General features: G+C 34.4%; 2 protein-coding genes and 1 long non-coding RNA gene across 5 annotated transcripts; 1 reads left to right on the top strand and 2 right to left on the bottom strand.

Moving 5' to 3' along the window:
• Positions 1–420: 420 nt before the first annotated feature.
• LOC126810987 (uncharacterized) lies at positions 421–11,477 on the top strand. Of its 3 annotated transcripts, none has more exons than XM_050536447.2 (9): positions 421–579; positions 3,761–3,956; positions 5,484–5,634; positions 6,871–6,982; positions 7,318–7,440; positions 8,289–8,467; positions 8,746–8,952; positions 9,722–9,858; positions 10,377–11,477. In XM_050536447.2, exons 2-9 carry the CDS (start codon positions 3,777–3,779, stop codon positions 10,635–10,637), a joined length of 1,350 nt encoding a protein of 449 aa, XP_050392404.1. In that variant the 5' UTR covers positions 421–579; positions 3,761–3,776; the 3' UTR covers positions 10,638–11,477. The 3 variants fall into 3 exon arrangements, with proteins under 3 accessions (XP_050392404.1, XP_055954560.1, XP_055954559.1); XM_056098585.1 differs by lacking the exon at positions 421–579 and adding an exon at positions 912–2,110; XM_056098584.1 differs by lacking the exon at positions 421–579 and having other exon boundaries at positions 3,236–3,956.
• Positions 11,344–17,046, bottom strand: LOC126810982 (uncharacterized). The gene is made up of 7 exons (XM_050536439.2): positions 16,515–17,046; positions 15,259–15,512; positions 14,310–14,456; positions 13,944–14,167; positions 13,389–13,646; positions 12,357–12,531; positions 11,344–11,925 (listed from the first exon to the last, which is right to left on the bottom strand). Exons 1-7 carry the CDS (start codon positions 16,783–16,785, stop codon positions 11,470–11,472), a joined length of 1,785 nt encoding a protein of 594 aa, XP_050392396.1. The 5' UTR covers positions 16,786–17,046; the 3' UTR covers positions 11,344–11,469.
• Positions 17,047–19,020: 1,974 nt separating this feature from the next.
• LOC126810995 (uncharacterized) lies at positions 19,021–22,714 on the bottom strand. Its single transcript, XR_007675346.2, has 3 exons — positions 22,549–22,714; positions 21,200–21,361; positions 19,021–19,392 (listed from the first exon to the last, which is right to left on the bottom strand). It is a non-coding gene; the product is annotated as an uncharacterized LOC126810995 (long non-coding RNA).
• Positions 22,715–23,361: the final 647 nt, after the last annotated feature.

Below are 23,361 nucleotides of genomic sequence, written 5' to 3'. Positions count from 1 at the left end.
AGCATCAAGACCAGCTATGTATATACTGTCGTTATGGTTCAAATCAATACGTTTTGTTTTTATTGGGCGTTGTTTTAAATTGTTTACGAAACGAGAAAACTCCATATTTGGCATCTTTGCTAATATTTATTCTGTTTTATTCAAATACATTAATATGGAATGTCAATATGATGTACTTAATATTTGAGGAAGGGGGCGTTTTTCTTCCAAATAATTCGTAGATAGGGTGCATGCAGCGAGGCTATATTATGATATAGTAGTTGTGCCAAAATTTTATTTTAATAGTCAAAGCTGACAATTAGAGAAAACGCATCATATCTAGAAATGTATATTTTACTCACCTGTCGATATCATTGCTAAATCCATTAATTAATCAATCACTTTTTAATACTCTCATTAGAACTAACCGTAGAGTTAGGTACAGCGGTTCATTGACAAGGGGGAGTTTCCAGTCACCCACGTGACAGCGCTGTTTACTTTTGACGTCATAAATTTGGGCGCCATTTTTAAAGCAAGGGAATCCCCAACCTATCCTGTTTACTTTGCCAGTTTCTTTGATTGTTTCTTCTGAAAGTCTGGGTTTGTTTGTATATTTATTGTTTTCCAATGATACATTGGCTTATACGATATAATTCGCGAATAACATAAGAATATGCTTTCACATAAAATAAGTTTTATTGTAACCGGGGGGTGTAAATTCTCAATAAAAACTAAGGTGGTTAGTTTTTAAACCTTTATTAAAAACCCTGAAATATTACGTTAAAATTAATATATATATCACAGTAACAGTTGAGTACAATAAAATAATAGTAAGGCATGCATATTGGTACTCAATGAAATATATCAATAATTTATACACTAAAATACATCACTAATTAAATTAAACATATTAAACAGATGGTGAACAAAATCTTCAGATAACTATATTCTGGAAAATAACATTATTCTGATTATACATACAATATACTTTCAAAACGGTACCTTATAATCTACTATATATATGTATATATGAAAAACTAATGATCTTTACATGTTATTTTCTATCTATTTAAATAAAATGGCTGCTTAATATTACAATTTCTATCATTCCTACATCCGTTCCATCTAAACCCCAATTACCCAAAATAAGAGAATTAGCACACATACCTGTAATACTGAAGTAGTATAACTGGAACAATTCCCTGAAAATAACCTAACTAGATTTGGAAAATAAAGTTAAACAATTTGATTGAAGATATCAAATTGTCCTTACACTTCGAAATCTATCTAATGTCTGATGTCTAAAGTGAGGTTCAGATAAAAAGAAAACTTGCTTGTAACCAAGGGAGTAGAATTGTACTCACCCCAAGATTTGGGCTCTAAGAAAACAGTACAGGTTAACAAGCCAAGTTAAAGGAGAGATGTTATTATAGACCAGTTGCAATTAAAATTAGTGTCAGTTTGTTAGTTTAAAGGTGCACTCTCTCAATACACTATATTACTTGACATAATAAAACCTATAAACATATTAAAATTCCGCTTCGCTACATTATAAACACAAAGAAGGCAGGTGGACTGATACTCAACTGGCGATAGGCTAAACTTTTGTCAGTGAGTTTGTGACTTTAGTAACGGATTCTTATCGGAGTTTACGAGAGTCTATTTAATTATGGATTCCGTGATCTGACGAGGCTGCCCGAATCGTTCTAGCCACTAGGAGAAAATTGTTCAATAACATGAGGACAGGTTCACTGATACTAGTACTATAGTGATAGTGATAACTGATTCGACATTCACTACATTACCAGTGGCGGTACATCAGATCACATATATAATATTAGTTACTATACTTGTAACGTTAAACTGTGTTTAACGTTACAATTGATACAGTCTAAGAATCCTTACGCAAGTTCAAATAGGTTCAACCGCACAATTGTCAACACATATCATTACAGTTTGTATTGGAATAAGTAATTCTATGACAAATATTGAACAGTTTTTCTTTATGGTTATGCGTTCTACATTTGCATAGCGATGTTTCTTGTAATGACGTATTACACAAGCCGCCATGACACCAGCCGGTTGAAATTTCGCGTAGCAGTTGGGTTTCATCAAATCATATAATTATGCGGTAAGGCTTCACCTTTATTTCAATAGGAATTGATTTATTATATGTTAAGCTAGGTGCAGTACTGTTTTGGGTCAGTTTATGTGTAAATTAAGGGAGCTATAGGCCAGTTACCTTTTTGTAGTGATTTCACTAAAAAACTTGCGCAAAGGAACTCTTGTAGGACGAGGCACTACTGTGGCTGGAGTAAGGCGGAAGACATCAGTAGTGGAACCATTTCTAATATAATATATGTCAATGTTTATTAAAGATACATTCATTATGTAAGATTTAGATAAAGAGCTGGCCATTCTTACTATAATAGTTCGAAAATAGATAATGCAAAATGAATGTATTGAAAATTTCATTAAAATTGCTCCATCTAGAGTGAAGATATATAACATTTCACTTCAGGTCTAAAGAAAGACCAACAATAGGCAGATTAAGCTCTTGCATAATGTATGTTGAATGATAATTGGTTGTGTGCTGCATTGAGGATTATTTAAAGAGCTGTACCACTTTGATTAACCACTATAAGGTCAAAATAGGTTTAGATGGAACCAGTATGTTAATTGGAATGATTTGGAAAAAAATGTTTTTCTTATATTTTGCTATGGGAATAATGATTTTGGTTATATCTGACAGATATCTAGTTACTTTTAAAACAGTCTCTGGCAGACGAGGTCCTAGAGCAGTGGTTTTCAAACCTTTTTCCAACGTCACACCTTGGAACACATGAAAAAATAGTGGCACACCTGGCTAAATATGAAAAATATTTGAATTTTGCTTAAAGTTACAATTTCATATTTTCTAAGAAAGTCAAAACATATTTATTTTTATGTCTTTTGCTCAATAGGTTGTCAACTCACTATTATACGATCTTTCTCCCACTTAAAAATCTTCACACCGGAAATAATAACACAATTACCTCCCTTGTTTTCTATTCCCCACCATGGAATAGCTATCTTCAAATGTTTGAATTTGAAGTTGAAGTGATATTTTTGCCGATTTCTCAACTGACAATAGTGAATTATAGGATTAATAGGATTATTCTTTAACAATGTAGGACTGTTTATAGATACCATCTATTTTAGGGCCTTATTTTAATACATTTTAAAAATATAACTTAAATATATGAAATTGTAACTTTAATAAAAAAAACAAGGTAAGTCAGACGTCATACAACCGTAGACAGAGACTAGTCATAGACACATAAAATGACTCAAACTAAATAAAGAAAATACAGCTATGAACTTACCAGTAAACACCAGTGGCAGTGAACACTCAATTGGAATCACTGTTTTTTCGCATTTTTTTAGTGTGCCGTTCAAAATTTCGTGGCACACTGGTTGAGAATCACTGTCCTACAGGAAATAACAGATATCAGGCAATAATAATAAACCAATAATCTAATTCTAACTTATACTATGAAGAACTCTGAAGAAAAGACAAATATGTGCCTAAAAAAGAATGTGTATGACAAAGTCTGAGTTAAAATTAAATGTCGGACAATGTCTGTGACAGATGTCTTATTTCCAATTTTGATAACATCCTTTCTTGTTTATTAGCAATTTTATTTTAGTATATTGAACGAATCCAGAAGCCCCTAGAGACAATCAGTAAGTGTGACATAAATAATTATATATCATGTATGCTTAATTCTTTTACTTTTAGGGTATTTACTGATAAAATGGCAGGAAAACCAGAATCAATATTCAGTCAACTTTACAGATTAACTAAAAATATAGAACTAGGAACAAGAGAAATACAACAAAAAGTTGAAGATAAAAAAAGAAACTTTCAGGATGATGATAATGATAAAGCTGTACAAATATTACAGGAGAAGAAATCACAAGTTAAACAACTAAAGGTTAGGTTATTTAATATACTCCTATTATTATGTTACTGGTTATGTTTACAGGAATTGGGCCCGAAGTTCTACTCATGCCGTTCTTGTTCTTGGGGTCAACGCTCTTCCAAAAAAGGAAAAGGCTCTGCCAATTGAAGTAGATCATCATGAAAATACGCATGCTTGTTCCTTGATGGACTTCTATTATTTTATTTATGATGCCAAAAATTCCAAGATGCCATGCGTGGTCCCTGGTACATATTACATGTTATTTTACTTTAATGATCACTACAAAACACAGCACATTGGTTACTATAAAAGCATATTCTCAAGATTTTGAAATTTGAAATGCCAGCACAGACAACACATCAAACTTTATGGGCTGCTTAGACAATTTAGGTACATCTACTGTGGGTGTATATTTCATTGCCTGGCAACTTATCTTTTTACTATGATGATGAATATGTGATACAGTATGTAGGAATTTTGAAATCATGATAGGACTATGGAAACTAGACATAAATGTGGACAAAGGCAAGCAGTACTGTTTTATGACTTTTTAAAAGCACACAAAGCAAAGAATGAAAATGTATTGTGTATTTCACTGTGTAATGGGAGGGGAGGCAACTCCAATTAGTAAACCTGACACCCATATTTTTATCTTCTTTTCTTACTTCATCAAATTTTTAAACACAAGCTGTATATTCAATGGTGGTTTGCAATTTGGATATTCTCAAGTGGCCCTTTTTACCTGTCAAACAAGTGAAAACTGTGTATGATTTGATTTGTATCAGATAATTCAGTAGTCCATTGTTAATCATATTCCTGAAGCAATGGCGCGAGAAATCCCTCTCTGGGCATTGCTGGATTGGCTTCTTCTCGTTCAATCAAATGACATCCCTTCGATTAATCTGGGGTCTTCCCTAAAACTTTGGACATTGATTTAAGGTATTAAAAACGGTGAAAGTCTTGTTCATCTCCATACAGTATTGTTTACATTGTATTCTTGTTGGTAGCCTCGTTTGTCACGCAATTGGTTTTTCTGCAATATTCTGCTGGGCACTGGTTAATTGGGCATAATAAAATCGTGAGTCATGACGTAACGTTATGTAAACATATTTGGTCCAATTTGGAGCTTTGTTTTAAATGTAATGACATTGTTATGCAGCTAGCCATTGGTTGTTAATCGGACTATTGACCAGTCATAATTTGGAACAGAAATTTGCTTCCATTAAAGCAGTGTTTGGTGGGATCAGCTCTAATCAAACGAAACACTGCCGGGAGTATGATGGTTAATAGGTGCTGATGCGAACTAACTCGTTACGGTTAATGTTAAGTCATACATTCTAGAAATCCAAAACCTATTGTTTGTATTCTCTTTATTTTTGGTACTTCAGTTGACTACTGCAGTTAGTATTTGTGGTATTTGTATTGGGTCTACCTGTAAATATGTTTTTTATATGGTAACTATTCACAAATCATTAATCATATGAACACTACTTTTCTGTAATCTTACGGCTTCATCAAGTTTTTATCTTTCTTTTTCAGACAGATGCAAATACAACCTTAAAAAGTTTGAGTTCTGGTGGAAATAACTTTAATCAGGTTCTGACAGCGTGTCAAACATTAATAGAAAATCAAAGAGAAGAGTTAAATAAAATAGAATCTTATCTTTCCAACTATGGCTATGTTGGACCAGGTACATACTCAATGTTAAATAAGATGGTCATGTAAAAGGTGGTCCCATATCTCCATTCACTGAAATTAGCACACTTTAAAGTAGACAATTTAATGGAAAAGTTTAGGAACCAAGGTACCTTTTTTATTTGGCCTTTTTTCAGCTAGGAAATTTGTTTGTTACACTTTAATTATGAAAACAAGGAGTACATTTAAACTTGTAGTCTTTTGATATTAAAACAGGTTTTATATTTTAAAGGCCCAGGTGATCATTAAGAAAACTGCCAAATCCTGTCTTTATTTCAACAAATAATTATTTAAACATGTAATAAATGAGACACAGGCATAAATATTAATTATAATTATGCGTAGATACTGAAGACATACACAGCCATTATTTTATCTAGATGGAGCAGAAAAAGTGTGCCTGGTTTAGCTTTAATTATGCTGATTGCCATATTTATTATATTTTTATACAGCAACAGATGTCAGTTTATTTTGTCAGTCTATCACGATAAGGGGATCAAGTGGCCAAGTGGGTAAGACGCTAGCTCGCTAGTCTGGAGGTCGGGTGTTCGATCCCTGCATTGGCCGAGAAAGTTCATCCAGATTTTCCGGCGGGGTTCTCCCTTGTCAGTGATGCAGGCCGGAGGGGCTGACAAGGAAAGCTGTCTAGTCGTTCGGATGGGACGAAAAACCGAGGTCCCGTGTACACATTGGCGTGCACGTAAAAAGATCCCTTGGCAGTTGGAATTCGATATAAGAGTAGGCCGTAGTGCCGCTGTCCGGGCAAAATTTCCCTCATAGCACACTGTATGGGGTATGCCCGTCTTCATTAGCCCAGGTTAGGAGCAGAACAGTAGGACGTTAAACTCCATTTCATTTCATTTCATTTCATTTCATTTCTATCACGATAATGCACTCTCACAATCACAGCATTATGGTTGTTTTGTTTATTTAGTCAGTCTATCACGATAATGCACTCTCACAGTATTATGGTTAGTTGCCGGCTTGCAGTGATCGGAGTCCAAATAATTTGGGTAGCAGAAAATTATGAGATGCATTTTATAGTCAGACGAGGGATTTTATGAAAGAAACAGTCTGATTTATGAGTAGATTTTAAGATGACTTGTAACACATCAAATTACAAAAATATAAATTGGGGTTATTTTTGTCCTAAATATTTTTAGGTTACAGAGAAAATACCCTTACTTATTGTATATTTTTAATTTATTTTGTCCACAATTTTGATATGTAGTGTTAGAAAAAGAGAAAGATGAAGAAGGAGATGAGGAGGCAGAGGATAAAGAAGAAACAGAAGATATTGATTCGATATCTGAGAACAAAAAGACCACAGCATCAGAAATGATGTATCCTTTCTAAGTTTCCAAGTCATATTGTTGATGTACACCAAGGTCAATCTTTATAATATTCAATCATGTGTAAAGCAAGCATCTCAATCTATTTACATGCTATGCCATGTTGGAAGGAATATCAGAATGACTGTACCTGGCTTTAATTGAAAGGTTATTTCAAAGTATAAATTAGTAAATAAGTCATACAACGATCTCAAGTGAACTGTTCCATCTGTGTGCATTATTTAGCTCTGCAGATAAATTTGAATGGTAAAAAAAAACTATTGCAGAATGTTATTGATTATGTTTTAAACATTTATGTTTTTATATAAATTTCTTAACTGTATTAGTAATACACCCCCACCTAATACCAAGAAATCAGCATCTAGAACACCTAGAATGGAAGATTTTGGTATAAGTAATTACGGTCTACAAGCAATTTCTAGAATGGCACAAAATAAACCGGTAACTGGGTACGTCTTAGTGTTATAGAAATAATATTCTTTTTTATACGCCCATATTGAAATGTGGTCGTATATTGCTGCAGCCTCCGTTGTCCACAATTTCTTGTGAACACTCTACAGACTACATTTATTATCTGCTCATTTTGAAATTTATATGTTCTTTACATTAGTGAGATGAAAAAGCCTATTTAATTTCAACCGCGTAAACACACTAATGACAAAAGCTAACTTCCGATCTGTATGTAATTTTTATTCATAAATTAAATTAGTAAATTGAAGAATCCTATTGGAATTTCAGCCATTTCCATTAATTACTTCCAGAGCTATGGTCCTGGTATTACTTTGTTGAACCCCTTGTGAATTCTGTAACTACAAAAGTAATCATCCGATCTGTATTAGATTTATTTGCATTATTTAGATTAGATTAGTAGCACTGCTGTCCTGGCAGAATTTTTTACTGTATGGCGTATGCCTGTCTTGATTAGCCCAGTCGAAGCAGGACAGTAAGACGTTAACCCACATTTCATTTTTGCATTCACAGTATTCTAGAACTTGTAAATCTTTCAGACTAATATATTTTCCGTCTGTTTATTTATTTTTGAATACTAAGTAGTTGATTTTATTGAATTAATGTGTTAAATATATCCAATAGGAGACATAAAATGTTAAAAGTCCATTATCAATACTTTAAAGTAACAAAATCAACAAATACTTTTGAACTGCCTTGAAAAACTATATCCGTGTCAACTCTACTACTAAAAGGGCGGATAGAGGAATATTATCTTATATTTTAATTAGCTCTTTAAGTGTTAAGATAAAATTGCATAAATAAAGATGCATTGTTTTTCTAATTTTAGACGCGATACGAGAGTAAAAGTAACAGATCGAGATAACATAATGACTCCAACTACAAATCATTGTAATCAATCTGTACCTAGTGTTTTCCACCATGATGGTTTTACTGTTACACCAAGTATTATGGACTTGTCACAATGGCCGCTCTATACACCTGATAGCTGTTTACCCACGGCAAATTGTAAGTACATAATGTTAAATGCCAACTGCTAAGGAAATATTCATGATCACGGCCGTTTTGTATATTGGGGCTCGTTTTTTTTATTTCATCCGATCTAGACCCCATGATAAAGCTGCAACCAGGTTTTTCTAGGGCCGTATAAAGAAATTCTAATATTTTAAATTCATTATTACTAAAATTATTAGCACTAGTTTAGTTTTAATTTATCAATTGTTTGAGATGATAACTTTGTATTGTTTGAATGAATAAATAACATGAATATAATAACCATATCTTAGGTAAGAAAAATATATATGATCAACATGCAAACAGCCCTTCAGTCTTTGCAACAGAAGCTACAGATAGTCCTCTTTCTCCAGTCTTCAGAACACCAGCTTTTAAACAGATGCATCATAAATTAAAAGAATCAGAACATCATAAAATACCTCAACCATCATTTGAACAAAGATTTGATAGTCCTGTTCCTCCAGTGCTACAAACACCAGGTAGTATAGACTTAAGTAATCTTGGATACCATCAGATATTAGTAGTGTATTTTGACTGGCATCAACAGAATGCAATCAGTTTTGGTCAATTGAACCATAATATTGTTACACCAAACAAATTTGTTTTGATCAAATGAAATTTAGTTTGTTAAATGCTTTTAATGCCAACCACTATGTGTTGGATTCCAATGATTCCACTAAATCAACTAATACACAGCTTAAATGTGACAAATGAAGGAAGTCCTGTCAATGCTGAAATAACGATCAATCGATTCAAAAGATGCCAGTAGGTTAGCGCACCCAAGAAATCAAATTCAGCTGAAAGAAGCCTTCTCTAAGAAAGTAACCAGCTAGCGAATTTTCCTGCCTGGTGTGCGAATTATCCTGCCTGGTGTCCCATGTCAGTGGTGCAGGACATGGGGTTGAAAAACTAAGGTCCCGTGTTACCACTGGTAGCACATTAAAAAACCTGTGAAATATGAATAAGATTAAGCTGTTATGCATCTGTCCTTAAAATCACCCTGCAAAATGTTATGACTCATTTAAATGTCATGTCTCAGTGATGTCTGAGCAGATTTATTATTACAGCTTTTGAATACAATGAAATTTGAACTTGCACATTGTAACTATATAGTCAAATGACATCAATAAAAAAAAACATTTATATTACCAACTGTCCAAGGCCTCTGAAGCATTTATGCTTCTTTAAAACAGATATTTTATTGCTAATTTTGTTACATCATTTAATTGTGTTAAAATGTTTTTTTAGGAATGAAACAAATAAAGAAGGGTTTAGATGATAGAGTTGAAGTAGACAACTCATATATCAGTAATTATAATACGGCTAGTATAACTGCTGATGATGATGAGGAACCTGAACCTCCTGAGTTAACTATGACATTTCAGGTACATAAGCAGTATACATTTGAGTCTGTTTTGGGGAGCCACAGCGGGCACTAACAAGGTTCCTGGTTCGAACCCAGTGTTGGCCAATAAAATCCTTTGAGTGGTGCAGGTATGGAGGGCCTGTCAAGGAAGTGTCTAGTCATTTGGATCGGACAAAAAAAACCCCTGAGGTCCTGTGTACTTGTTAGTGTGCACGTAAAATTTCAAAAAAGCAGGAGCACTACTGCCCAGATAAATTTTCCTCGGCACACTGGATGTAATTTGTCTGTCTTCATTAATACAGAAAAGTAGGACGTTAAAACCCCATCTCATTTAATTTGTATTGGTTTTTATCAGTAGCCTCCAGAACACGACACTCTTTAAGTTTGTGTATTTATTATACCTATTGGCATTGCATCAAAGACATGATAGATGGAACCCAGGCCCAGTATAAACAACTATGGTGCTGCATCCGATATTCGTCTAAATTATTCAACTGGTTTGGAAACTGTCAACTGATATTGTATTTTTTGTTCCAGGAGCTGACTGAGTTGAACACTATATATAAATATAATACCACAGTCACTGAACCAAAAGAACCAGTTTCACTCACACAAAAATTAGGACATAAAATAGAAAACAAGACTCCCCCAGTATTGGAGTTATTATCAACAAGATTAAATAAGATGGGTATAATGCCAGATGCCTCACCATGTAAAGGTGATCTACCACCACCACCACCAATGTTGTTTGGTAAATACAGGTTTAGTCAGAATCAAGAAAATCTTCCACCTCATTGAAGTCATTTTATTTATGTACATATATTGTAATAACTTCATTTATTCCTACAAGTTAACCTATTTGACCACCCCTCTTCAGAATAAATAGATATAACAGGGTAATAGTAGGTATATACTGTAATACTATAATTTATAGTCAAGTGGCAGATAATGACTATATTCTTATTCAGATTTACTTGTTGAAAAATAGGCACAAATGGCATCCATAGTACTCGTTTGAAAAGATTAATTTTCTGCACGATATTCTGATCTCCAACAGTAAAGATATCTTATTATCGGACCAATCTCAATTATATTTTGGAGAATAAAACTGCTTAAAATCCTCTACCTTATGGCCGAGCACTGTATAGACCTCCAAAGGATTATCAGGTCACCAAACGAAAAAATTTACCTAAAATCTTAAAAGGGTTACGTGTCCGGATAAGCGGTTTTGATGTTCACGCCCAAACAACTCAATATTTTGAGCTGAAATTTTGAGACAAGGTAAATACACCATTCTTCTGTATTTTGGTGCTTAAATTTCATACGTACATGGACTTTTATTTTTGAGACTCTGTTCAAATTGGGATAGTCCCTTTAAATGATTATTAACAATGTTGATCTATTGATTGATACCAATATGTATTAAATAGCATCAGAATGTGTGCTGAGGTTATAAGTATGTTAACGGCCAAATATTTCATAGAACAGAAAATAGACAACACAATTAAAAGTTAACATAGATATATATTGTATAGAATAATATCACATAAATTAATGAAAAAAAGTAAACAACTATTTTGCAATGTTAAAATGAGCAAGTGTTTGTATAAAACTATGATAAAAGTGTAAATTATGCAATTGCATTGTTTTGTTTTAATGTTTCAAAAACAGTCTGCATGCCCTTTGTTTTGATTTGATTTTGAATGGCAGTGACCTCTTCTTCAAAAGTTTTTGAATCAGCCGATAATAAACCAAACAGATTATCTAATTTTGTCAAGTCTGGACGACTTCCATCAAGTTTAAATTGTAATGGATTAAAACCAGCAGTCTTCAGTTGTTCCACCATTTGACCCTTAGCGTGTTGACCCCTTAAAAACGACACAAATACTAATTTAGCTGGATAAACTTCATCATGGTATTTTTTGTACAATTGGCAGAAATTTTGATTTTGAACTTTTCCATTTTCTTCCTCATCTGTTACCATTATAAATGTTTTGATTTGTTCTTTCTTTTCATAAAATGGCCAGAGACTGGCAGCAGGTGTTGTTCCTCCCCCAGCTTTAGTTGAGATAGCTAACTCTAGCACCTAAAAAGTTATAAAATAATACATTATTTTTGGGCCATGCAATGTCTTATATTATATATATATTATATTATATTATATATTATTATTATATATATATTATTTAAATTGTATATCTGGATAGAAATGAAAAATTAATTGGGGAGTGGGGTGTATAAAGTTACACCCCAAAAAGTTGTGTGCTTTACAAATTGATACAAGTGGTCTTTGGTGTTCCGAATAGATTAATTAGCTCATCCTGCCTAATGCTTTAATCTAAACACTGAAAGTGTCTAGATTTCTAAGCCAATTAAAAAGTTTATATCATTCAAAATTTGTCATGTTTAGTTAGTTACCACACCTTAAAGCTTTTATCCCTAGCACTTAATAATTAAAAATGGTAATTTCATTTGATGTCTCTTCTATATCTATGTGAATATATTTTTTAAACTTACTTGTTCAATAGTTTCTGGTATATAAGGTGCTGCTCTATTCTCTGTGTTAAAGAAGACAAGTCTAGCTGAGGTTATAGCTGTTAATAAACTAGCTATAATAGTACTTGTTTTTATAGCTATCTCCATAGAACCAGAAGCATCCCCTATCACAATTATTGGCGCCTCTAATGGTAATCTGAAGAAAAATATGCAAAATAAATTATACTGGACCTACTTTCTGGATGTATTAAATCAAAGTCAGTGTGGACAGAGGGTTTTCTTTATATTAGTTTTACTTTGAGAAGCGATGTATAGCGATGGCTGGGCTAAGTCGGATTTCAGACAGAGTTCACTTGTATTAAAAATTATTTGCTTAATTTAAAGATGGGTTCCCAGAAAAGTATTTATCGGGTGGTTATTTCCAATAAAAGTATGGCAATTTTGATATATATGGAAAGTATAGATATCCAATCTTACTAGAAAAATACTGGATTCCCCGAAAAACACTCATGGAGGTATACAGGACAAAAATGTAAGGGTTCCCCAAATCAACAGCCCGACTATTAAGAACTTCTGCACGCGTGATGTCAAAGGTCACAAGCGAACCTTGAGCGCTTGATGTACAAGTTGATAAACTTTATGAAGAGTTAGTAGTACAATACTTTCTGAGATAAAAATGACGGAAAAAGACGCGGGTAGTTGATAATCCGAGAATTTAATTAGGATTCGATATTTGTAATAAATAGTAAGCGATTAAAGACAACAACGTCTTATGTATGCAATGAATTCTCCTCTGACTCCCAAGACGTGACGTAACCATGACCTGGTTTGATCGAATTTTAATTGCAGGGCATTCCTTCCCAATTACAATGTTTGAGAAGGATTTGAAGCATAATTATGACAAATTAATTAGTTTGAAAATATGTTTTTGGTCCATATATACCACTAAATCACCCAGTTTGTATGCGGAAACCCATCTTTAATTGTTTAGTTTGTTACATGCCAGACATTATTAAGTGGTTAAATGGCATTATGTATAATTATTTTAATTACCTGATAGAAGTAAGTTTTTTCTCTCCAATTGGTATAAGATTCTCTAAGAAACGAGCTTTATTACCAGACAAATCTCTAGATGGGGGGTTATTTCGATTATAGAATAAATAACCCCCTGGTTGGATATTTTCCCGGATGATTTTAAAAGTTAACAATCTCTCCAGTAGTTTACCATTAGGTAGATTGATTTCTTCGCCCGAGATTATTCTAGCTTGTATAATTTTATCTACTTCTTCACATGCTAGGTCCTCATACCACCTTTAATATAAATAAGTTCAAAATATTAATACACAAATAGAATATATATCTTCCTTTCATATACTGTATAACTTCTATAATAGTTATATTGTGCTGTAGATATTTAATGTAGATATATTTATTAAAACTTTCTGGAATTGCTGACAAAAATTGAAAAATAACAAACATGTCAAAATTTACCATAGTGAATTAATTATTTTGTAGATAATCTGTCAGTTTTAACTCCCCCAGACTAATGATGTGTCTGAAAGATCTGTCATTATTCTATGTATAAATTGCAATATTTGATAAACCTACCATAAGACTGTGTCTAGTTTGGTTTCATAAGTAGCAATGCGTGCCTTTGATTTTTCTGTTAGTTTATCTTTATGTTCCTTGATGTGACTATATGGTACATCATATTCTGTCACTAAATCATTAACATTATCCACAGTTACATCCCTACATCTATTAACTAACGTATCTTCCGGAGCTGGCTCACCAAAACAGAAGGGTAAAAACCAGGGTAAGGCTGGAAAATCCTGTAAAAAAAACAACAAAAAAATATGATTTATCTAATTCAGTCTTGTATTCTTGTATAAAAATATTGATGAGAAAAAAAACATCTTAAAGCAAACTTTATTAGTGACTGTATAAGGGTTGATTTATGCAAAATTTTCTTACCTTTTGAGGGTTGAAATGACAAATATCAGCCAGTTTTTTCCATGGTTCTTTAGGTAAATGTAAAGCATAGAACTGTAGTTCTTCTTCTGATAAAGTCCTTACCCACTGACTTATATGTTTACACACAGCACCACTTGCTGTACCAACCTACAAATAAAACAAAACATTTTACTTATGAAATTATTACATTGCACAATGTGAGAAATTTAGACGACTGTACATAAATTAGTTGTGAGAGTGATTCTTAAACCTTGGCTGACCACTACTTGTTTCATAGCATGTTGACTGGGGGGTTGGATGGCTGAATGGTTAGCACGTGCGCGCTGTATCATAAGGCCTGTCAATGAATCAACTGATGTGGTTTCGATTCCCCGGTTGTACGTGACAAGGAGTAGGGTCACCTATCCAACCTCGTGGGTTTTCTCCGGGTTCCTCCCACTGCTAAAGACCCCTAAGCGCAAGCGAATTATTGAAATAAAATTAAACCATATGTTAGTGTTGAAATGATCTAGTTTGTGTCGAGTGGACATTAAAGACCATTTCTCTCTCTCTTTAAACCCTGACCAATCAGATGTTCAGATGAAAGTGGTTAAAATAAATGTTTATTATGCTATTAATAAGCGTTTGTTATCTCATTAACCAGGCTGTACCTGGACAAGTTCTGGTTATCCTTATTCATTGCAGTCATTCAAAATCTAGAGATATGATTTCATTAATCTTTACATAGGGAGTTGTTCAAAATCTAAAAATAAATATTCCAAATATCACCCAACATATATATACCCTTTTACTGGGTATAGTGATTAAATATAAACTGGGATAGACAAATGACTTTCAAATACTACTTTTACTAATTCCAAACATTGATTCAAAATACTAGATGGCAAGGGTAGTTAATAAACCTTTGAACAATGGTACCGATGTCGTTTTGAATCTCTCTGCAACTTACCGATGGTTTGTTGGCTTGAAGATTATCAATATCTCTTTTTATTCTGCCTAAAGTTGTTCTGTTCACTTTATTTGAGGATAGTTCCAATCTTTTTATTTTTTTCTCAAGTACCCTGATTTGTCGACCTGAATCTAACAGGGTTAAGGCTTTTAACACTTCAACCAAACCAAACTGTTCACGATCACTCAGGAATGCTTTGGACAACTCATAGTCATTTCTAGTCCATGTAGCTGCTAATGCTCGAATTCTAGCATCTGCAAAATATAATTTAGTGAAATTATTATTTATTTCATGGCATTACGAATTTTTTTTTTTTTTTTTATGAATTCTAGACACAGGGAAAGGATACAGAATGTATTTGTAGAGAAAAAACTTATTTGAGTTGAAATTTTGGATTTAAAGTTGTCCCCAATATATTTTAGTGTATAAAACCTGTTCATTCAGGGGTGCATGAAAGGCTAGTCCTTTTTAACAATATGAAGTGCTATGATACTTTATCGAATAGAAATTCAAACTATTAGTTTCCTTCCGGAATTAGCCATAAATCCCCCAAATTTCACATAGTGTATGTGCTTGAACAACCATACTTGTAGGGGGGTTGGATGGCTGAATGGTTAGCGTGTGTGCGCTGCATCATAGGGTCTGTCATTGAGTCAACTGGCGTGGTTTCGGTTCCCCAGTTGTACGGGACACGGAGTATGGTCACCTGTCCAACCTCATGGGTTTACTCCGGTCCTCCGGTTTCCTGCCACTGCTAAAAGACCCCTACGCGAAAGTGAATTATTGAAATAAAATTGAACCATATGTAGTCCCGTAATGACCTAGTTTGTGTCCAGTGGATGTTAAACCCCATTTCTTTCTCACTATGTATACTTGCATTGTTGTGATTTTACTCATGAAGAGTCCAATTCTTATTGGAGTTGCATAAACCCATTCAGCAAATCTAGACAAGGTTAATATGCAATAGGGCAACATAGTCACATTTGTGCCTTTTATTTGCATACTTAAATCCACATTTTTGCTGTCTTCAGTGAAATCTGGGATTTCGATTTCTGACGCAAGATTAGCCGAAACAATAGTCATGATAACCGTCTGAATAAAATAATTACTGGAGAGCTTTTATAAATATAATGGTCTTATCTAAGTGAATTAGTATACCCCAATTGCCCGTTATCTCAAGCGTATCATTGATTCAATAAGAAGATTAAAGGAAAACATTGCCATTTGGTACACGACGTATATTATATTATACATACTTTGAATAATAGCCACGCCATTTGCCTCTAGAGCTGCCAAGGCTGCAGCATATCTTTCCCTGTTTGTATTCTGTCCTTTTAAATGTTGTTCAAAACTAACATTTCCTACGAAAAATTCTTTTGGCTCGGTTTCTACATTGATATCTTCTTTTACTAGCACTGTCTTCTCTCCATCGTCATTGGAACGGGCGGGTACGTTCCTGCTTCCTCCTCTACCCCTTCCTCTTCCCCGACCCCCTCCTCTTCCCCTTCCTCCACGGCCTCGACTCATCTTTGATATCACAAAAAATCAAGGTATCTGTTAACAAGGGTTAAGAGCATTCACTTGAATCGGTCCTTTCACGCTGTCGTCTGCTCTTCTATTTAATCATGCCCGTTCGTGTTGACGGTATATTTATAGCAACTAACGATTGCGCCACCAAGTGTAAACATCTCGTTTAATCACCCGTGTACGACTGTGGCGAGATTGATTTTTGGTTGGTCAGCATAAATAATATAATATCAAAACTTCCCGAGGAATCAGCTTTCTTGCCAACCAATTGAGACAATGATTATGAAATTGCCTGACAATTTTTGAAATTGTATCAAATTATATAGCCCATGTTTTTGCGTTGCTGCAATGAATTGGATGTATAGAATTTTCTACAACTTTATATTTCATGGAACTTACATCAGAAATAAAAGAGGTTTGCGTGTCGTTGTGAAACTAAAGCTTGTGTTATGTTTGATTACTATCACAAAAATTGGCTATTTCTAGAATGTTCACCGCAATACTCATTAATTCTCTTGAAATAATGTATATTATTTATAGGTCAAAAGAAAACTGAATTCGCTGCTGTAGTTATGTAGTTCGAATATGTAGAACGGATTATGCTCGTAACGTTGAAATGAAGGTTTTTAATCCTGGAACTTTTTCAGCACTGTCCTCGCTTGACAGGGGTGGTGCGGGCAGGAGCGTGGTGACCCATGAATTTGCATGAGGAACAAGATCCCGCCCGGGCGCCCAAAAAACATTATTTATATGTTTGTGTGAGGGAGGGGGTGGAATGGCAGTCCCTCCCGGTGCCACCGGTTAATATTGGGCTGTGTGGAACATGCTATAGAGTCGATTTGTAGCATATCTGACCCACGGTATATGTTTGACACAGCTAGGTTGAGCATTATGATTATGATTATAATGTTGAAAACCGCTTCGAAACCGCGTAATTTTTTACCATGTGCGAGGGGGCGCAAAAACTCAAAACCATGACGCAAAGCTCGTCATTGCGCCCCTCTCGCTTAGCCTTAGTGTCAAGTCTTTCGAATGGGACAATAAAAACGCGGCCCTTTGTACAAATTCGTAGGGCACGTAAAAAGTCACTTTATAGACTACGGAGAAGAGAAGGCGGAAATCCACCCGCTGGCTTGCACGTAAAAGAACCCTTATACACTTATGCAGAAACGCTGCTGTCCGAACAAAATTTTCCTCGTATCTACATGCATGTTTATGTCTTCATTAACCGGGTGGAGGGAAAATAAATTAAAATATGACTTTAAACCCCCTTTTCATTTCTACCTAGTCAAGAGTTATCACCCTTATATTGCAAAAGAAGCATGAATCGTGTGACGGTACCTGCGAAACAATCGTTGAAGACCTACTATTAATTTGGTTTCCCTTGTGTGGTGTGTATATTTTATATACAACAAATTTTGTGAACTGTTTGTCCGTATAAAAGGCTCTATCGAGTATCGATGCTTTCACAACAAAATTTAGAATACCTGTTAACGTTTATCTGGCCAAAAAATGGGATCGGTCGGTCTGGTTGTTTTTATTTCTATCATGGGGTGAGAGAAACAAGGTTTAGCGTTCACTCGACACAAACTAGGTCTTTTTGGGACTAACAAATGGTTCAATTAAATTTCAATAATTCGCTTGCGTTTTGGGTTCTGTAGCCGTGGGAGGAAACTGAAGGACCCAGAGAAAACCCACGAGGTTGGACAGGCGACCCTACTCCTCGTCACGTACATGCGGGGAATCGAAACCACGCGCACCAACCAACAGTGGGATGGGGTAAGAGGGGATAGAACTAACTGAACAAGTAAATTAATTCGTTACCACAAACAATCATCTGACCTGTTACAAGCTGAAGATTGTAACTTTAACGTATCACGAATTTTTTATTCTAAACCAGTCGGGTGATTTGAAATGATAAAGAGAAATCTGGATATGGATATCTTTACCAATAATATCACGTGTTCAGCTTCTCTTTTTTTATTTCTGTTTGAATACACGCTTATAACCATACCCATGATAGTCAATTATACTTTACTATCGGAAATAACCGATAGAACATTTTGTGGATTCCAAACTAGGTTAATTTATATGAAAAGTAAAAACACTTGATTTATATTTTAACGTTTTACTGATAGGCCATCTCACCCTTTCATACTTCATATGGTAATGGCTTTCATGGCTAGCTTTATGCTGTCCGTCAATAAACATATATATATATATATAATCCGGGGGAATGCCATTATAGAAATAAACCATTATCTAACTAAATCTAAATTCACTTACAGTATTATAATAAGTTCCATTTATCTTTTTGTTATCAGTACAAAAAGGTGCCTAATGTAGCCTTCATTTTTTTTAATAAACAAGGTTCGAGGTCATAGGCATAATAGAGTACAAAAAATATTGAACGGATTCTTATACAAAATAAATACAAATGCTTATAATTTCGTTATTTCTTAAAATCGCAAATTCGAAATATAGATAATTTACATTTCAAATAACCTGAAACAGGAAATAGTGAATACCAATATAACGGAAAGGCTCAATGTTCTAGCACCATTGTCTTTACATGAATCTCCAGTAGAATCCAGTTCTTTCCCTTCCCTGAAACAGAGAATTCCAATGTAAAATATGATATTCTGTCTTGCAGAACAAACAAAATGTCATAAGTTCAACCAAACCTCAACGGCAAATCCAATCATTGCGCATTAGTCTAGATACCGTTTTTATGCGTATTAAATCCGGTCTAACTTAAAAGCCATGTTAATTGTTGGTTTTTTAATATATTTTTCTCATGTTTTCGTGACATTCTTGATGACACAAACTACAGACGCCAGAAATTACACTTGGTGTCGTAAAGAAAGAGACTAACCAACATTTTGCTCTTTGTCTTGTTTCACACCATCAATATTATTCTGGCGTTTGTCTCATTGGGGCCGTCTTGATTTAAAATAAGAAGGAATTTTAGAAAGGCCCACCGGAAATGGATATCACGGAGGTCAGTATAATAACCACAAATGATATCCACAGTATCACATTTCCAAAATGTCGGAAATTACTGTTTGTATCACATGTATTATGCCCATCTTCGGCTTTGATCACAATCTTGTGTAAGCATGACCATCAAAATTTCGAGTCCATAGTTTCTTATGTCTACCTTTTTTTTAAATAAAATACTTTTAATTACTTATTCTGTTACTTATAATAAAAATCAAATGAGCAATAACGCTATTTAGTTGGTTTTAATGAAAGGCAGAAAATTATCACCACCTGACCTGTAAAGCATTTTAAAATGTCTCGGTGACAGGGGTAATAACTGAAAAAAATTGATGTCAGCATCTGAATTTCGACAAGACTAGCCGAAATATCATAAAAAATAACCAAAACATTAGGAAGCCAAAAAAAATTATGTGGAGCGATTTCTCAGACAGGGGTGGTGATTCTACAAAAATGTGTGGATTTCGATGTTTATAAGGCCCAATCTCGTGGCCTGCCGATCAATCCCAGAAAGCATCTCTAACCCATGAATTTTGGACGGAGCGTCGGACGGACCAGTGATAATATTATGTAGACCTACATTAAGAATTCGTTGCCGATATCTGAATATATAGATAGTCTACGTAACTATCTTTATTTTCAATCTAATTAATTATAAATATTACTATTTATTTTTTAAATAATTTTTTTTATTAATACGTACCTGGACAAATCCGATCCATTGCCAGAGAGAGAGAGAGAGAGAGGGAGGTAGGGGGGGGGACCACGGTGGCTCATTGAGTAGGACGTCGGCTAGCGAACGTTCGGATTGGACGAAAAAAAACGAGCACTTAAAAGATCTCTTGGCAGTTAGAATTCGATATAAGAGTAGGCCATACCGCCGCTATCCGGGCTGATTTCCCGCTGTAAACCCTATTTCATTTCATATCATTGCCAGAGAAATATCAATAGTTTCATCAGCTTACAAGCTATATTTAGAAACACATGATCATGTAACCAAGGTCACCTATCTTAAATGCAAAGAAATAGTTGTCAGAATTTTGCTTTTGTTTTACTTATTTCTAGTGCAAGTGTTCTTAAATGCATGCTAAAAGATTACGTTTACCTCAAATAAAACTCTAATATTTGATCTAATTTTCACAGTTAAATTAAAATTCCATGGATGGACAAAATTTTCATCGATATTTCCGTCTTTACTATCCCGGTTTGTGCGGAAAGATAGGACGTTAAACCCCATTTCAATACAACACAAGACACAGCTCTGTAAATCAATATAGACAATTTGATTGGTGGACGAGCTGAAGTGTTTTGACAGGTAATTTTTTATCAGATTGTGTTATTTAAGATATATTTTATAGATCATGTTTTGCGTAAGATAAAAATAGTTCTAACGTTCAATGTATTTGTTACCTACCCACAAATGGCCTTTTTTGTTTCACATATACCGTTTATTGTTTCACCACTTTTTAAACAGTATGGCACCATATCAGGACGGCATATCTCATCGGGATTAAAGAAATTACAATCAAAAGGATCAGCACAAGATACACCTGTTACATCTACTTCTTCCCCATCTCTGTTAAAAATTGAAAACTATCAATAATCAATGTTGGCAACAATATTTTATTTTTAAACTTCGATTGTCCACATATTTTCTCCCTTTTCAGAAAATCAATATTACTGACCTGCCCAAGGATAACTTAAGTTAAACTGAATTAAATCCCATTATAATGGAACAGAAACGGTTAAATAAGACACCTAATTATAACAAATGTATCCGACGACTATTCTAGTTTGAATTTCCATGTATTACACCTTTTCACATCCTCTCCAGTAGCCGAGTTGGAACAGAAAAGCAAGACGTTAAACCCCGTTTGACATATCTTTTTAACATGCACGGTTTTTGTTCAGTTATAGTTTGTCCAGCTCAAAAATAGCTCAACATCTAATAAATGTGCACTATTTTACATTATTAAAGTTCCTCTAATTTGGGAGCCACGGTGGCCAAGTGGGTAAGACGCTGGCTCGCTACCCTGGAGGTTGCGTGTTCGATCCCTGCATTGGCCAAGAAAGTTCATTGGTGGTGCAGAACGGAGGACAACTGTCTTATCATTCGGATGGGACGACAAACCGTGTAAACATTGACGTGCACGTAAAAGATCCCTATAAGAGTAGGCCATAGTGCGCAGCCCATGCAAAATTCCCCTCATAGCACACTCTATGACGTATGTCCGTCTTCATTAGCCCAGTATAGGGACAGAATAGTAGGACGTTAAACGCCATTTCATTTAATTTCTTCTAACTTGATTCACGACGTTCAGCACGGAAACCTTGCAGAATTATTTATAGATTCTCGAAGACGAAACATTATAATCGTCTCAAAAAGGCTATTGTGCTTGAAAAAATATAAGGAGATCCAATTAAACAATACTTGACTTGTAAACAATTTAGTGGAAAATTGAATTCTCATGCTAAACAATAATGCTTAATTTGGACATAACGCCATAACAAAACTGTTCAATTCAGATGACAATGCTATTTAACTTATAAATACAAATTTCTATCAAATACATTGAAAACTCTTTCAGATGCCATGAAAGGATATCATTCCCCGAGACTTGTTTTGTGTGGACACATTAACAACTGTTAGATATAAAGATATGGCCCCGGGACATCCTTATCTAAAGAGTTAATTATAAGATAAGTTATTAATTGTTTATAGAAATCTAGTAAATAATTCACATCGATTGTGTCTTTACTTACTCACAAACTTTAGCTTTGGCATCGCAGGACCCCAGGACAATTTCTCCATTAGTTAAACAGTATGGTATACTATCAGGTAAACAAGCACCACCTACTATGTGGCCTGTACAGTTAAACGCGGAGGTTAATGACGACACACAAGCTGCAAATGTTTCATCTACAACGGCACCAGATCTACAAATATTTTTAATGATTAAATACAGATATTATTCATAAATCACTTCGCTTCACAAGTTAATGGTTGGATTAATTTTTTCGGGGCCCCGACCAATCCTAATTCACCAAAACCAAAAGTTAGACATTTGTTTTTATTATGTTTTGCACATTTTGTGATACACCAAATTTCTTACCTTTGCTTTTTCTTTTTTATAACTGACTGAAGGGGCATCAAAATAAAAATGGTTGGCAATGGCCAAGGGCTGGATGGAGAATTCTGATGGGGTTTTTTTTCTGTTCAAACCAAGGGGAAAATACAAAACAAAATAGGTTGTCAGAGAACGCCTACAACAACTAAATCGTTCGAACAGTGCCTGGTGTTCTTGTATGCCCGTCTTCATTATCCCGCTTGATGCAGAAAAAAGGACGATAAATCTCATTTCACCCCCTGGGTTATTCTGGACGCTAGAATCTTTAATTGATACTTACTCGCAAACAAGACTAGATACCTCACAAGTACCATCTATTATTGTTCCATCGGGTAAACAATATCTTATAGAGTCTTGTTGACAGGTATCTTTGTTAAATGTACTACAATCAATGGCTTCTGTTCCCACACCTATTTCATGCAGAAAAACAGAAGATTTATGGTATCTT

The sequence above is a fragment of the Patella vulgata genome, chromosome 2, assembly GCF_932274485.2.
Source record: "Patella vulgata chromosome 2, xgPatVulg1.2, whole genome shotgun sequence".
NCBI classification, from domain to species: domain Eukaryota; kingdom Metazoa; phylum Mollusca; class Gastropoda; family Patellidae; genus Patella; species Patella vulgata.
The sequence above is the reverse complement of the archived record's forward strand: the minus strand, read 5'-3'. Positions and strand labels throughout refer to the sequence as shown.

What these genes read in the sequence shown, in the direction of transcription:
- LOC126810987 (XM_056098584.1), top strand. Translation starts at nt 3,738, where the DNA reads ATGCTTAATTCTTTTACTTTTAGGGTATTTACTGATAAAATGGCAGGA. An exon ending in ACCACAGCATCAGAAATGAT is followed by an intron (nt 6,983 to 7,317) that starts GTATCCTTTCTA and finishes TAACTGTATTAG; the next exon opens with TAATACACCCCCACCTAATA. An exon ending in AGTTAACTATGACATTTCAG is followed by an intron (nt 9,859 to 10,376) that starts GTACATAAGCAG and finishes TTTTTGTTCCAG; the next exon opens with GAGCTGACTGAGTTGAACAC.
- LOC126810982 (XM_050536439.2), bottom strand. Translation starts at nt 16,785, where the DNA reads ATGAGTCGAGGCCGTGGAGGAAGGGGAAGAGGAGGGGGTCGGGGAAGA. An exon ending in GTCATTTCAACCCTCAAAAG is followed by an intron (nt 14,168 to 14,309) that starts GTAAGAAAATTT and finishes TTTTTTTTACAG; the next exon opens with GATTTTCCAGCCTTACCCTG. An exon ending in TACCAGAAACTATTGAACAA is followed by an intron (nt 11,926 to 12,356) that starts GTAAGTTTAAAA and finishes ATAACTTTTTAG; the next exon opens with GTGCTAGAGTTAGCTATCTC.